Genomic DNA, 16,763 nt, shown 5'->3' with positions numbered 1-16,763 from the left:
TTTACCTTTTTATAACATTATGACATATTATATTATGACTTTTTATGGCATTCTGATCACTATATATACTCTGACTCTGTTACAACATTGTTTTTGAGATCCCTTACTTTTACATTTTTATGACATACTTTGACTTTTTATGACATTTGTACCACTTAAGACAATGACTCTGGTATTGTTTTCATCTTGTGAATCTGTGTAGGTATGTGTCTGGACAGATATTTTGACCACAAAATGTAATGAAATTTTGCAGATGTGTAGTTGTTTGAAAGATTTGCATATGCTGGAAGTAGGTAATTAGGAAGTGGGGAAGTTACCATTGGCACTGCCACTTTATGCACCTAGCCTGATTTAGCAACCAGTATGATCCCAACGCAAGATTGTCTCTACTCTGTCTCTACTCGGCCAAACTGTAATGCCACAGATTTGGATCCCAACTGCAAGTCAGGAAGCACATTTCCTCTTTTAACGCCATCTTGCTCTATAAACTACTCAATCAGTGTTCTAGCACAGCACACACAGAGAATTCCTTCAGCTTTATTGATATAATTAAGGAGTATATGGTTGTCAATATTGAATAAAATCTTTACTTATAAAAGTAAAGGCTTAATTTGACTGTTTTCCAGAAGAGACGTGAAATGTGGCAAGGGTAGTAAGAATGTCAAGTCATTCTGTAATTACTGTCTCAGTCTGTTACTTGGCTCTTGTACTTACTTAGTTCCCTCATGTTTGCGTGAAGTATCCATGTTGCATGTATGCTAAAGCTTTTCTCTCATGCTCTGACTTTCAAGAACAATGAAGCTAGAAACTGAGTCAGTAATCAGTGAGAAGATTAAGTGTATGTTTGACAGACCAAAGTCACAGATGGCAAAATAACTCATATTAACAATTATTTGTTAGCAGTGATTGTGGGACAGGAGGAAGTGGACATGGAACCTGATGGTCTGGTTCTGTTCTTGCTGCCCTGTTAATCATATAATACTTCATATAAGGTAAAGGCTTTATGAAGGATCATCAGCTCATTGCTGGAATGAGAGCTTGAATCAAGCAGATGAGTGTAGCAACACTAAAATATTTGATACAAAAAAATACAATTATGTTTCTAAATTGTTTGTAGTTTTAGTCATGCCAGTGTGTGGCTCTATGGCTATCGGTCTGTCCCCAAATTTGGTTCGGACTGACAACTATTGATTGGTTTAAAATGGGATTTGGTACAGATATCCACATTCCCTCATAGGTCTGGTGATCCCTGATGCTTCTTCATGTCAGAATTTAACTGTGTCCAGTAGCCTAATTGGTTTACGACTAAATACCTGCTCAACTAGTAACATCCCACCAGCCTCAGCTGTGCTTTACTAGTAGTAGTAGTGGACTATTTCTATTATGTCATTCACGTCAGTCTTCACTGATTTATCTTAATATTATGTCTGCTTCCATTCCTAAATACTGAGATGAACCTGCTAGCATGTGGACTGATTGTTGCTCTGCTACATGTCAAAACAGAACATTTAAGTATAAATAGTCTTTTTAAGCTTATCAGTAGGCTACTAACATTATGTTGTGTATCTGAGTTTGTGAGCCTAGGGATCAGTTAATGGCAGCATGACAACGTCCATTACACCAAACTACCCATGTTTAATTACTTCCGTAGAGCCGGACCGCTCATGGGAAGGATTTTCCGCCACTGAGAAGATCCCGTGGTTAGGAGAGTTTGTATGTGTGTGTGTGTGTGTGTGTGTGTGTGTGTGTGTATGGTAGGGGTAGGGGTACTGTGTGTCTCCTCCTCTTCCCCCTCCTCCTTGTCCCCTTCACTAAATGAACCAGGAACCATTGGGCAGCTCCCCAAACCGCTGCCTGACAACAACAAGGGCAAAAAGAAAGCCCAGTTCAGCAGAAGAGGGGAGAAGAGGAAGAGAGTCTTTCGGTGGTCACCACTGTGGGAATGTTGTAAACTGGGTTTTCCTGAGGCCTTGGGAACCCCACACCAGAGCTGGAACCTGCGGGCATGGAAAACGGGGCCCGGCTCCCCCGAGAGAGGAGACGTCTCTGACGCAAAACAACAGCACTTGATCTCTTGGTGTGGGGGGGCTGACAGTGACGCACTTTCTCTACTGTGCAGTAAGACAGCACAGACCATCTAAATATAACAATACAGAGTACAGAGGTACTCTCCACCAAATCAGCTGCTTCACACGTTTAACACTTTGGAAAACAGTGATAATAACATGTATTCTTTCTTTATGATAGAGTGTGAGGAGGTTTTTGACTTACAGAGCAGATGCGTCTACACAGTTAAACCCTCTAGGACCCAAGGCTAGATTACCAACTGTACATATTGGGCAACTGCCCCAAGTCTGTGGCCCCGGAGGTCCCTGAGTCAAAATCTGGTTCAATTACTTAATTATTTTCAAATTATGTTATGCTTATAATGTAGGTATGAATACATTTGTGTTTAATTAAATATTCAAAATGTACACATACACCAAATGAAAAGTGTCATAAGTACTTGTACGAGGCCTTCAGGAGCTTCTAACTGTGCAACGGCAATAATTAAAAAATGGAGAGCTAATAAAATCTTGGTCACAATATGAGTAAGACATTTCAATATCGATTTGCCTGGTTATGCAATGTAGCTGCAGCTAAAAAGATAAAAGAAAACGGAGTGATCAGCGTTGCTGCCACAGCTCAGCAGGTCGTCTTCTTTTCCCACAAACTTCTTTTTTCTTTCGCCTGCATCATTTTTCATGCTGTCAGAATTTTGCAGCAGGATGTTTTTGGGCGCCAAGTCCAAATCAGATCTACTTACAAAAATGACACAGCATGAAGGGGCCTTTACTTTCACACCTGGCCAGTTGTTGGATTGTCAGTTGTTGGAAAGTTGCAAAAATAACTGGTTGTGATATTTGAACTGATGGGAATGCGCTGGTAACACTGCTTTCCCTTTGACTGATTCATTCAGAGGACTTGTTTAATATTGTGGTGGAGGGATCAATGAACTGAACAATATGAATGTAGCATGAAGAATGTTAAATATATTATATAATATATGTTTTAAATGCCATGCTGAGGCTTACACTTTAAATCTGCGAGCAGTTTGCACGTTTCTGCCTCTACAGGTTTGGCTGCGAGGCCACAGCGGAGCACCACATCAAATCGAGTATTTCCTCCACTGATAAGCAGCTTCCCAGATCTTCTAGCAAGAGCCAGAAGAGTTAACAAAAGGACTTTAAGGGAAATAGGTTTGGCAACAGCAAAACTGCACTCTAACACTTCAGAAAGTCACTGAAACATAAAACCTGGTTTAACTTAAATGAGTGCAGCATTCTCCATGTGGTGTGAGACATTTGCTCTTGTTTCCAGCACAATCGCATGAGACGAGAAAAAACACACTAAATGACAGTGACATTAGAAATTGTCAAATAAATTAAAGAAACAGAATAACAATGACAAGGTCTTGATCCATTCTGGCAGTGTTTAGCATTTGGTACAGATACATGATGATATAATGTGTAATGGGAATAGAGAGTATAGGCTGGATGAGTGCAGCATTGCGTGACTGTGAAGCCAACATCCTGTCCTCAGTGAATTCCATGGAGGAGTGTGCGGCTCCTTTGGTTTCTGGTGCTTTTTCTAGAGTCCCAGCAAACGGAATGTGTGAGTGTGTGTGTGCGTGTGAGTGTGCGTGTGAGTGTGTGTGTGTGTGTGTGTGTGTGTGTGAAGGGTGACTTGATTTACGTTTGTAGAAGTCATCTCCAGCGCTGTGAGAGGTTGTTTCAGTGTTTGACCTGAAAGAGAAGGCGGAGGCAGTGTTTTTATTGATACACAGGAACTGATGTAAACTGTTTGTTATGGTTTGTATACATTGATGTATGAATGTGATGTCATAAAAGTGGATTATTACCTAGAACTTCACCCAGAACACCTCCAACATGACAGATACAGATACAACATGTTTCATTGTGGTCTGCTAACTACTGTATAGGTCAACAAGTTTGACCTAAGTATAATTATTGTTCATAGTTAATAAAAAAATTATCGAATGTTATAATTATATTGAGTGATAAAGTAATAGCTCAGCCATCTAATGGGATGATGTGCAACATGTGTCCGGTGTCATTTGTTGGTTGTCACATAGTTGCAGTCAGTTCACTGAATTCCAAATTAATATGTGAGCCGAATGATGACAAAGGCTTTAAAACCTTGGATGGGATATGAATGTATCAGCGTTCAACCTTTTGAAAAGAATCAACCCCTGGAGTTGATTGACCAGGAAGTGTATCTGATTGAAGGGAGACCAAGCCCAAAACAGACCTTAAAGATGTGTTTAGACAGGCAGAGTTCCTCTCCCCTCTCTGGGCTGAGGTATCTGTGATGTGTCCTCTCCTGTGGTCTGAGAGCCAGGCAGCCATTAGCACAACCCGTCTCTTTAATCGAGCCGCTGGAGGAGGAACCGAAGGATGCTCTGTTGACCGCGGTATGCCTCCTCTCTTATTTTCTCACCCACTGGCACGCCCGCTCTGTGGGCGAGTCCTGCGGTGTGTCAAAGCCTCTGTGAGTCAGTGACAGGTGGACAGGTGGTGGTTCATGAACGCCAGTGGGGGCCTCGGGGGCCCCGTGGCTGCTGTGCAACTAAAAATATGTAGGGAGCCACCACCAATGCAGTCAAAGGATGAACATATAAAATGCTGCAGTCATGTGATTAAACAACACTTGTATTTATGATCTTTACCGTGCTTTACCGTATTTGCATCAATATATAAATAACCACCATTTTCTATTGGTTAATTTTTCTGGTGTCGGTCCTCTCGGGGATGTTGGTGCAGATAGAATCTCTAGTTGAACATTAAAATGTGAGTCCAGAGGCACAACAACAAATCTGAGAAAAGGCCTGGAGTCTTCAAAACCTCTCCACAGATACAATACTCCATAGACAGTGTATACGAAATATGAAATGAACACTAGGATTTTAAAATGAAAGCTTTATGTTTACTGTAGTATGTAGTAACATCTAATTTAAAGTCATAGTATAGTATGTCATTAAAAATGAATACGTTTTTGTAAAGAATGTTATGATGCATCACAAATACTATGTCATAATATAGTATGCCCAAAAAATCATGGCATAGTTTGCCAAGAGAAATATGGTTTGTTAAAATATCTTCAGCTTTTGTTAACCCTAGACTTTATTTCAGGGATGTAACTAAACACCCATTAAAAACAAAAGGCTTCCAAATGTCCAGGTTTTAGGAGTCATTCCTGCACCAATCTATATATAGTATGTCATAAAACATTCATAAAAAGAACATAGTACAGTATGTCATGAAACATTCATAAAAAGAACATAGTACAGTATGTCATAAAACATTCATAAAAATAACAGTACAGTATATCATAAAACATTCATAAAAATAACATAGTACAGTATGTAATAAAGTATTCATAAAAATAGCAGTACAGTATGTCATTAAAATGTCATAAATAAAATCATATTACAGTATGTCATTAAACATTCATAAAAATAAGATAGTACAGTATGTCGTAAAACATTCATAAAAAGAACACAGTATAGTATGTCATAAAACATTCATAAAAATAACACAGTACAGTATGTCATAAAACATTCATAAAAAGAACATAGTATAGTGTGTCATAAAACATTCGGAAAAAGAACATAGTACAGTATGTCATAAAACATTCATAAAAAGAACATAGTATAGTATGTCATAAAACATTCATAAAAAGAACAGTACAGTATGTCATAAAACATTTATAAAAAGAACATAGTTTAGTATGTCATTTAACATTCATAAAAAGAACATTGTACAGTATGTTACAAAACATTCATAAAAGAACAGTACAGTATGTCATAAAACATTCATAAAAAGAACATAGTTTAGTATGTCATTTAACATTCATAAAAAGAACATTGTACAGTATGTTATAAAATATTCATAAAAAGAAGAGTATAGTATATCATAAAACATTCATAAAAAGAACATAGTACAGTATGTCATAAAACATTCATAAAAAGAACATAGAATAGCATGTCATAAAGCATTCATAAAAATAACATAGTACAGTATGTCATAAAACATTCATAAAAAGAACATAGTACAGTATGTTATAAAACATTCATAAAAAGAACATTGTACAGTATGTTATAAAACATTCATAAAAAGAACACTACAATATGTCATAACACATTCATAAAAACAACAGTACAGTATGTCATAAAACATTCATAAAAAGAACATAGTACAGTATGTCATAACACATTCATGAAAAGAACATAGTATAGTATGTCATAAAACATTAATAAAAAGAACATAGTCCAGTGTGTCATAAAACATTCAATAAAAGAACATAATATAGTATGTCATAACACATTAATAAAAATAACATAGTACAGTATGTCATAAAACATTCATGAAAAGAACATAGTATAGTATGTCATAAAACATTCATAAAAAGAACATAGTATAGTGTGTCATAAAATATTCGTAAAAAGAACATAGTATAGTATGTCATAAAACATTCATAAAAAGAACATAGTATAGTACGTCATTAAACATTCATCAAAAGAACATAGTATAGTATGACATCCCTTCATTCAACTGTTTTCCAACTTTTATACTTATATTTATACTTATGTTTACACTTATGTTCACACTTATCTTATTACACATTTGTTTTACAATGCAACTTCAAATGAAAGAATCTTCAAATCCCTTTAAACCTATTCCACTTTCAATTCCACTACTTCTGTAAACGTTCAGCTACAGACACCATTTAAATATAAACGGACCACAAGACTTCCAACTATTGGACTATTCAACATTCCCTGAAGGTTCTTAAGATAATCTCTAGGAAAAGTTCCCTGAAGGTTTTTTAGATAGCAAACGTTTAAGTGACTGTGGCTAAGTGGAGATCAGGGCCGCCTTTCAATCAGAGCGTCGGCGGTTCGATCCTCGGCTTCAGTTCCACTAGACACTGTGCGTCCTTGAGCAAGACACTCAACCCCAAAATTACTGAATTTTAAGTCAATTGGATAATAGCGTCTGCTAAATGACTGTAATGTAAAAAAGAACCTGTTCTACCAGGAAGCATCCTTGACTTTGAGAAATTAATACCAATGTCACGGCAGGTAAAAATTATCAATATTTTCATGCTTCGTCATCCAAACCCAACCATTCCTGTTCAATTAATTATTATTTATGACACAAGCTCAAACAGGCTTGTTTAATGTCATCTCTGTGAGTCACGTTAAACTGCTTTATGTCCCACTGTGCTTGCTGTAGTGTGACACATGAGAAAGGAGAGAAAAAAGGAGGTTGAACTCGATAGATCTTGGATAGCACCGGCTCAGAATACCTGTGTGCGTGTGTGTGCGGTAAACACTCAGCAATGCGGTCATTGGAGGAAACCGACAGTTCCGGAACGCCTGAGGAATGAGATCATTCAAATTAAAGCACGTGGCAATTACCGAATGTAACGGGCCACTCAGCAGAGCAGGCCGCCTGACAACAAGGCAGAGTGATCTGTGGAGGAACTACAGCTGACAGTAAACAGAGCAAACGCCAGTTTTCATCCAAACAAACACAACTTTTACTCTCCTTTACACAAACAGGGTCTATATTTTGTTCACCAAACACCATAAGCGCGCGCACACACACACACACACACACACACACACACACACACACACACACATACACACACACACACACACAAACACCATGCAGATTTTATATGAAAACAACCTTTAATCCAAAAGCTGTGGTTGCCTCATGAAGTGAGCTGCACTGCATTAAACATCTCTTTGCATGCCGGTGCTCACTTTAAGCGGAACACTGCGGTGATATCAGCCGAGGCTGTTGAGATGTTGATTGCAGCTTGCGGCACAAATAAAGCTCGGAATGAACCGCACCATTCAGCTTTTCCAGGCGGCCAGGGACTTTCTGGACAAATAAACCTTTTACCGTCTCCGTTTCCCCTTTGTTGCAAAAGCATGAACAACGAAGTGTTTAAATACTGCTAACGCTGATCATGATTTGAGGTTTTCATGCACAAAGCAGCCAATAACACATCATGTGCTGATGTTCAGCATTGAGCCGGAGTGAGTGTGTTATCTTGTGCTATCATTGTTCCACGGTGCTGCTCACCGTGGAATAAAGCTCTTCATGTGAAACCCTCTGATAACTCTGCAGGGTGCCTTCCTCAATACATGGTGACGTCAAATACATTTCACTTGAAAGAGAAGTCTCTTCAATGGAAACTCCCCACAGAAGATAGTGGTTTACCAAACTGTCCAATCTCTTCACTCTGAGAAGGGGTTGATTCTGTGTGTGTGTGTGTGTGTGTGTGTGTGTGTGTGTGTGTGTGTGTGTGTGTGTGCTCTGCTAATGAAAGACTTGCTTAAATGAGTTCTGAAAGGATGAGGCTCTTGAGGAGACATGCTGAGGTCCACGGCTGAATACTCTGAAGCAAACTCAGAAGAGGCGGATAGAGAGAAAAGAAGAAGAGGTAGAAGAAAGAACGAGAGAGACAGAGGTCAGAGATGGGAAAGGAAGAGAAATGAGGAAAGACGGAGTGAGGGAGTGAGGGAAGGAGAGATGTTGGGAGACATTGAGACGTCTGCCTCACTTGAAAGGAAGACAGTGCCATCTAGAGACTTCATGTGACACACAAAGCTGTCACTTCAAGCATGGATTGTTGTTCACTAATGAAATAATGATGAAGTCACATTCTTTAGTTTAGTTTAGTTTCCTTTCCTCTCCTCTCCTCTCCTCTCCCCTCCTCTCCCTTCCTCTCCTCTCCTCTCCTCTCCCCTCCCTTCCTCTCCTCTCCCCTCCCCTCCTCTCCCCTTCCCTCCTCTCCCCTCTCCTCTACTCCCCTCCTCTCCTCTCTCCTCTCCTCCCCTTCTCTCCTCTCCCCTCCTCTCCTCTCCCTTCCTCTCCTCTCCCCTCCCCTCTCTTCCCCTCCCCTCCTCTCCCCTCTCCTCTACTCCCCTCCTCTCCTCTCCTCCCCTTCTCTCCTCTCCCCTCCTCTCCCCTTCCCTCCTCTCCCCTCTCCTCTTCTCTCCTCCTCTCCCCTCTCCTCTACTCCCCTCCTCTCCCCTCTCCTCCTCTCCTCCCCTCCTCTCCTACTCTTCTCTCCCCTCCCCTCTTCCCCTCCTCTCCCTACCTCTCCCCTCCTCTCCTCTCTCCTCCTCCTCCACTCCTCTCCCTTCCCCTCCCCTCCTCTCCTCTCCCTTCCCCTCCTCTCCTTTACTGTAGCCTTCTGTTTCTTAGAGTTTAACTTCATTGTTATTGTCACATCTATGAAACTTGAGCTCTGCATTTAAACCCTCTGAAGCGTTTAGGATCAGTGTAAAGGGAGGAACTCTCTCTCAAGGAGGAGGGGGATCGAACCGCTAACCGCTTGTGATTGAACAACGACCTGCTCAGCCGTCCCAGCTGTCTCTTCATCTTAAGATATTTGGTTTGAATAAAGAACGTCTCTTCTTCAATATCCACAGAGGGGCAGTCTGCTCACCTCCACCTTCATCACGTCACTACCCCGGACATGAGCCTGTAGGATACATGATGTCCTACAGGCTCATCATCATGAAAACGATTCATTCACAGAAATGTTAAACATGAGTCAGCAGGGCAGGTTCTCTACATGATGGTAGCAGGTACATAAGTACCTGCTACCATCATGTACTTATGTACATGATGGTAACATGTACACAAGTACCTGCTCCGGTTTCCAGTTAAGATCAAGAGCTTCATTTCTTTTAATATTAAGCTTTTGTTAATTTTTCCTCATTAAATATCTACAGTTTTATTTTAGTATTTCTGGTCTGATCAATTTTCGAGGCCTTTTTCCAAAAGTCAATGTTAAGGCACATAACATGGATAAAATGAGAATCTGTCTCCACCCAGCACCAAATGACAAAATGAAAGTGCTTAACTCATGAAAAGAAGCAGAATATGAATCTAATCTATGGGACTTCTTTATCCTCGTACTTCACACTGTGATCACTTATAACACAGTGATCTACCATGTAAACTTAAAGGTGCTCCACACCGAATTTACAGTATTTCTGTTGTCTCTCAACGCCTCTCAACATGGCGATGGCTGAGCCGGCGGCTCGCAGCTAACAGTGCTAACAGTGCCAACAAGGGCGAAAGTGCTCACAGAGCGAACACCGTTTACCTGGGGGTGGGGGTGGTGCCGGAGGGCGGGTGCTATGCATCGGCAACAAGCCGCTGTATGAGAGCGCTGCAGAGCGGCAGTGAGGCACGCTCACGTGATGCTTCACGTCTAACGGCCGGCCCGGCGATGTCATTAAAGCAAGGAACAGCTGATAAGAACTCACACCTTCACCCTCTGCTCAGGTACACATTACTGCACCAAGTCTTCACAGACAGTAGCTGTTTGCTGCTGTATCAATGCTCTGGATATCCAGTGGGAAACCTTTAAGAATACAGGGCTGCTGCACAATCTTCATTCACTCTGCTGAGTCGGTGAAAGACCTGAAATCAAGTTTACTCACATCTCATTTATCTGTTTTATGTTGTTGTTGTTGTTTCCCTCTGAATGGGATATTTAATACATGGCATGCTAAGTCATAGCTTCTCACACAATGACATGCTCAGTATGGCTTTTAAGCTGGAAAGTGCTGCTTGAAGCAGGACCTGAACAGATCCAGTGATCCAGGAAGTCACAAGTCAAACAGGACACACGTATAGCTTCCACAAGCCAGGACGTACTAAGCCTCCTCTGATAGGTTCAGAGGCATGTCAATACATTATTACAATAACAGGAAGATAGGACTATTATTTCATTATTATTTCACTTTGAAAAATGTCTAGCTTAGCAATTAGCGTACAGGGATCACAAAGTCTCCGGTTTGCGTTGTGTTTGGGTGGGATGAGCTCTGTAGAAGAGAAGGGTGGTTGTCAGGTTTGGTGAAGCAGGAAGTTCTTGATGGGTTGTGGCAGCGGTAACGAGGGTACGTGACTGAGGCCATGTTTGCCCATCGCTCTGCGGATCCTGATGCGACACAGGTGTGTCAGCCTGCGAGGGCATCCTGAGAAGACACAAAGCAGAGGTGGACCTCCTCAGCTTTTATTTGACAGATGTCAGAGTAACAAAGATAGAAAGAGAGGGTGTGACATGCAGCACAGGTCCAAAGGCCAGAATCAAATCCGGGACGGGTTCGTTATAGCGCGCGATGAAACCAATCAGCTCCACTAGATCTGAACCGTTTCACATGTTGCCTTGCCAGACGTGTTGTTAGTGATGTCAGAGCTGTGAACAATGGTGAGACATAATGTATAAGATGCATTAAGGGTTAAGTGGCATGTAAAGGCAGTCGTGTTTCAACTCGACAAACTCATTTACTGTAAAACATTCAGAGTTTATGTTTATTTAACCAAATAGCATACCATATGGACCTTTTACTCAGCCGGCATTTATATTTAAGAAAAACACACGCGTCACTAATAACATACATGATGGCTCGGCTCTATTCACGTGTCACAACAGCGACACTGAGCCAGCATGCACAACTCTGAGGAGAATTTTGATTGCCTCTCAACAGCTCTCAACATGTCGACGGCAAGCCGGCGGCTCATAGCTAATGGAGCTAACGGAGCTAACGGAGCTAACGAAGCTAACGGAGCTAACAGAGCTAACGGAGCTAACGGAGCTAACAAAGCTAACGGAGCTAACAGAGCTAACGGAGCTAACAGTGCGAACTACAGCAATGACATATGAGAGCAGTGGCCTCACGTGCACTAACATCCACTAACATGCACTTACATGCACTTACATGCACTAACATGCATTAACATGCACTAACATGCACTAACATGCACTTAAAAGCAGGCACAGCCGGCCCGCTCAGGCTGACGTTACTCCATTACATCTTTAAATATATAACAGTTGTTTGCTGCTATATTCATGTTAAATACAGCTCCTTTTGAATATAATTGAACCATTGTTAATTCTTAACCTGTGTCTACTTTAGAATGTCAAAATGTCTGATCAGAAAAGGACCAATGGTGCACGTCATGAAACCGCAGAAGGCTGCTGGTTAAAGTGGTTAATGGATAGAAGTGAGGCGCTGTTGGCAGGTATCAACCGGTCGCATAAAGGAACCTTATTCTAAAAAGTGTATACTTATTTATTTATTAGAGTTATATACTGCACAGTGATAGGATATTTTGTAACTAACAACAAAAACCTGAATTTGACACTTGACACATTTGTTTCAAGTGTAATTAAAAATCAACTAAAAAACATTTCAGTTCCTTAAAAAAATGAGTTGTGAACCGTAATCGGGCCGCAGCGGTGCTTTCCTTGCGTACCTGCTGACTAACTCTGTATACAACCCTTCCTTCAACATGTACTGGTTAGCAATACTGGACCTCACTGATGCCTGGGTGTTCACAGATGTTACTCACTCCTCGCCTCCAGGAAGACCCGGAGCGCCTCCGGATCCACCTTCCTCCGATTGGGAGCCTCCAGCTCCAATCCGTCCCAGGGCACGAGGGCCGGGTCGGCCCCGTGGTCCAGCAGCAGGAGGACGAAGGCCGCCTCGCATCCGTGTCGCAGCACGGCATCCAGCAGGCAGGAGGCCAGGCCGCGGGACAGAGCCTCTCGGCAGACGGGCCCCGTGTAGTTGAAGTCGGGCTGAGCGCCGGCCTGGAGCAGCAGCCGGAAGCAGTGGAGGTGGTGGTAGGCCGCGCTGATGTAGAGAGGACACACCACCAGCGTGTTGAGGGTGCGAGCGCTGAAGAGCAGCCGGGGACCCAGCTGGTGGTCCATGTTTACATCAGCTTTGAACCTGGACGGAGGGAACCATGGACGCAGTTTCACTTTTAAAACCTCGATGCACTTTGAAGAAAATACTCGCAGCGGTCGATTGCAGAGAAAAGAGTCATTTTGAGAAGGCGTCTTTACTACAGACGTATGGTCCACATTTATCAAGGTATGTCTGTACATCAAAACGGGACTGCTGTCCCACGTGGGCTGCTGCTGCTGGCGACTGGTGGGACTCTATGATTTGTTTTTGTGCATTCTTGGAAAGTTTAAAGTCATAAAATAAGCAAACTGCTGCCTGAAGCAATGGAACATATTGCATCACACAGCCAGCAGTAAATCCAAACGCTGACCTCTCGACAATCCACTGCATAAACAAAAGATAAAACTAAAACTGTAAGAAGAAATAAAACGAAATAACGAGGAGGCTCAAAGACGGACTAGTTGGCATGGAGAGGAGAGGGAACAGCAGACGTGCGCAGACACACACTCAACCCGTAAAGGACGAGTGACAACATTAAGATCCTCACCTGATGAGCTCCTGCAGCACGTCCATCCTTCCCACCCGCGCCGCGTGGTACAGCGGCGTGCTGCGATGGTGCCGACTTCCGTTGGGGTCGGCTCCGGCCTCGAGGAGGATCCGGACGCAGTCCAGGTGACCGTTCACCACAGCTACGTAGAGGGCCGTCTGACCTTTCACGTCGACCAGGTCCACCGCCGCGCCCCGGGCGATCAGGTAGGCCACGCAGGCGGCGTGTCCCGCCGTGGCAGCGATCCGCAGAGGGGTGCAGGGCAGACAGCCGCAGCACCAAACAGACTTCTCATTGATGCGCCTGGCACCACAGGGAGAGAAGGGAGTCCTTATAGATCCTAACATGTTGCATCTGTCATGCTGAAGTTTTATTTATTAATTTTGTTAAATAAAAGCAGGACAATGACCATAAAAACACATTCAAAACAACAATCTTACCAAAGTCTTACAAAGATCATTGCTGTGTGGTCATCACAAATACGCTTTGACCACAGCTACCTGCTAAGACAAACTGCTTTCAACACCACCCCCCCGGGCAAGTTGGGTTAGGCGGGGGAGGGAGAACCCAATGAAGTGTTTTATTGAAATAACAGCATGTTGTAAACCATGTGGAATGGAGATGAACTGCCCTGAGCCGTAATAATGGGTTGGCTGGGTGTGGAGTACGAGTGCTGCATACAACCGCTGTGGGATTGGGGTTAAACGAGTGCTGACCGCTCTACGACGGTCCCGCCGGGCTCTGACACTGTGAGCATGTACACGTTTCGGCACCTGTACGGACGCGCTCTCTATGCCAGAGAAGTATTACGGCCCCGCCGTGGCCACCAACAACAAACCACGACGCACACGTTGAGGAAACGGACGCGTTTGGTTGTAGCCCCGTAAGGCCAATGAGGATGAACGCTCCCAGCGTGTGCTACGCATAGACGTGAGGACAGATTCTGTACTGCATGCGTTTCCCTTGGCCCGTCGCTCAGCAAACCTACCGAACAAACCCACACAGCACCGCAACCACAAACCACTGAGCGCCACACTCTGGAGCACTCTGGACAGAAGCCGCCGCTTCTGCAGAAAGACGGTTGAGACAAACAAAACAAAACACGTCTATGTCAAGAAAATCATATTCATATCACGACCATCCCTCCCTCCCACCGTCTGAAGCCGTCTTCCTGCAGCAGGTTCCTCAGGGTGTCCAGGTCTCCGACATAGGCCGCGTTGTGCAGCCGCATGTCATCCTGCTCCAGGGGTTTGTCGCAAAACTGCTCCTGGAGCCATTCCTTCAGGTTACGGCCTGGTGAGCGCACACACACACACACACACACACACACACACACACACACACACACACACACACACATTTAAGAAACTGCTGAACTGTGACTTGTTGCACAACCAACAGAGACGCTGAAGCACCGATGCTCTGACGTCATCTTTTAAAGGTCTTCATGCTGAACGACTGATGATCTCTGTGCACAACCAACACAAGCGTTGCTTTTGTGTGATTCTCTGTTTTACAGATCTGTCCATTAAGTCAACTCATTGATTGAGTGTTCAAATACTCAGACTTTCTTTGGTATTTGATGTTTCAGGCTGTGGGATGTTGTATCAATTACTTGAGAAGCTTACATTAGACAGTGCTGTTCTCACTGCATATTCATTGTGTCCCTGATGAATGTGGCAAGAATCGGTCATTTTGTTGTGCAGTGCCTCATGTTGTTGTACACAATAACTAAAGCACCAGAACACCATAGAACTACACCAAGACCTCTGAAAACAGTCCAGCTGCCCTCACTAGGTGCTGCAGGGCTGTGCAGCTGAGCTGCATGTTATTGTGCACTTGTTGAACATTAGAGCTCTAATGGTCCAAACGCATATTTTCAACTCTGTGACGACATTGGGCCACACCTCAATAACAACACCTCTGTGTCACGTGCACTGACGTCTCCCTGTTGTTGTGTTCTGCCGTCCTGCACGTGGAGGACGCACGCAGCACCCCTCAGAGGACCGATGAGTCTTTGGACGCATTCACGTTACCTGCTGCAGTGGCGCTGGGCAGGTCGGACACGGTGATGAGCGGGGGGACATTGATACCGGGCGGGTCGTCAACGTCGGCCTCCGGACTGTCGGCCATGCTCCCGAACCGTCACACCGTCACCCTGGAGCTGGCGCTTCGACGGGAGACAGGTTCCCCCAAACACGGCTACAACAAACGAACGAGAGCCGGATCAGAGACAAACACGAACGTGAGCGTGTGGACGACGGAGGCGCGCTGCGTGACTTCCTGACTGCGCTCAGCTGATCGGATTTAAAGGAGACACGTCAAAGTACTGTTCAACAGCTTCTACAGTAGAGTACTAGTGACACAGTGTAATGCTATACATGAACAATTCAACAAGTATTGTTGTAACTTAGTATGTAAAGAAATACTTTCCAATGACATTACATTTAAAAAAAGGAAACATGAAACCAGTTAGAAACACTGAAGTCATAAAATGAGGTTGTTTAAATCCCACTCATTCATTTCGTTTAAAATACACAGAGTCTAAAATATTGGAGTTGGCCATTGAATGACCTCTTGAGTGTTTTTTGATGTTGTAAACATGTAATACACACAGGACATCAGCATCATCTGAAGTAGTCCTTAAAGTAACAGTGCGTAGCTTTTAGGCAGAAGTGGAATATAATATTAATAAGTCTGTTCCTTTAGTAGAGTTGTTGTGCTTTCGTTGCCTTGGAATGAGCTCTTTAACAGCGGCTCTTCTTCAAGCCCTGAACGGACAAACCAAACCTGGCTTCAACGTTTTGCCGTCGGCCATCGTAGTTCTCCTCCATACACGGGAGACCTGCAACCTCACCGCCACATGCCTCCAGATCCAACGCACTGCACCTTTAATAGAGAGGTGTGGCTGATCTGTGGCAGTGACAGCTGCTATGAATCAAGCCCACCTCCAGAAGGTCATTTTAAAAGGTCAAGGAGCAGAAACACAGGATCCAAGGAACAGCTACAGCTCCTACACAACATGTAGGCATTCTGTTTAGCTGCACCTACAATGTGTCAACCGTCCTGTTGACTGTGGGTCTGTGGTGGGTCATATTTGAGTGGGTAACACACACCAGGGAGGCATGCAGCCACTGAGGCCCTGGTGGTGCTGTGGTCAACACGTACCCCTAGAAGTGGACTCTAACAGTCCACCTCTGTAAAGACACGCTGACTCATGGAGGAACATTCTGAAATTCAGTTGTATTGATCATCAGATATCAGTTCAGGGAGCAGTGATTTGAGACATACATCATTACTGTAAGCTTGCAGCCAGATTCAATCCCATAATATCACAATAGTATGCAGTCACAGTACGCAGCTCATCCCACCGACTGAAAGCCTCAGAATGATGACCATCAACGGTAGTTTAATGAAGGC

The 16,763-nt window shown here is 43.4% G+C and overlaps 1 protein-coding gene across 1 annotated transcript; it reads right to left on the bottom strand.

Moving 5' to 3' along the window:
* Positions 1-10,531: 10,531 nt before the first annotated feature.
* On the bottom strand, positions 10,532-15,623 carry asb1 (ankyrin repeat and SOCS box containing 1). The gene is made up of 5 exons (XM_068710519.1): positions 15,380-15,623; positions 14,498-14,636; positions 13,344-13,646; positions 12,456-12,838; positions 10,532-11,077 (listed from the first exon to the last, which is right to left on the bottom strand). Exons 1-5 carry the CDS (start codon positions 15,474-15,476, stop codon positions 10,947-10,949), a joined length of 1,053 nt encoding a protein of 350 aa, XP_068566620.1. The 5' UTR covers positions 15,477-15,623; the 3' UTR covers positions 10,532-10,946.
* Positions 15,624-16,763: the final 1,140 nt, after the last annotated feature.

The sequence above is a fragment of the Cebidichthys violaceus genome, unplaced genomic scaffold (genome assembly GCF_023349555.1).
Source record: "Cebidichthys violaceus isolate CVI_PGR_0920_01 unplaced genomic scaffold, fCebVio1.0.p SCAF_159, whole genome shotgun sequence".
NCBI classification, from domain to species: domain Eukaryota; kingdom Metazoa; phylum Chordata; class Actinopteri; order Perciformes; family Stichaeidae; genus Cebidichthys; species Cebidichthys violaceus.
Note: the sequence above shows the minus strand (reverse complement) of the source record. Positions and strands in the feature narration are given on the sequence as shown.

Coding starts and splice junctions, on each gene's coding strand:
- asb1 (XM_068710519.1), bottom strand. CDS start 15,476: ATGGCCGACAGTCCGGAGGCCGACGTTGACGACCCGCCCGGTATCAAT. Junction 14,637..15,379: donor GCCCAGCGCCACTGCAGCAG/GTAACGTGAATG, acceptor TGCGCTCACCAG/GCCGTAACCTGAAGGAATGG. Junction 12,839..13,343: donor GTGCTGCAGGAGCTCATCAG/GTGAGGATCTTA, acceptor CCCTCCGTCCAG/GTTCAAAGCTGATGTAAACA.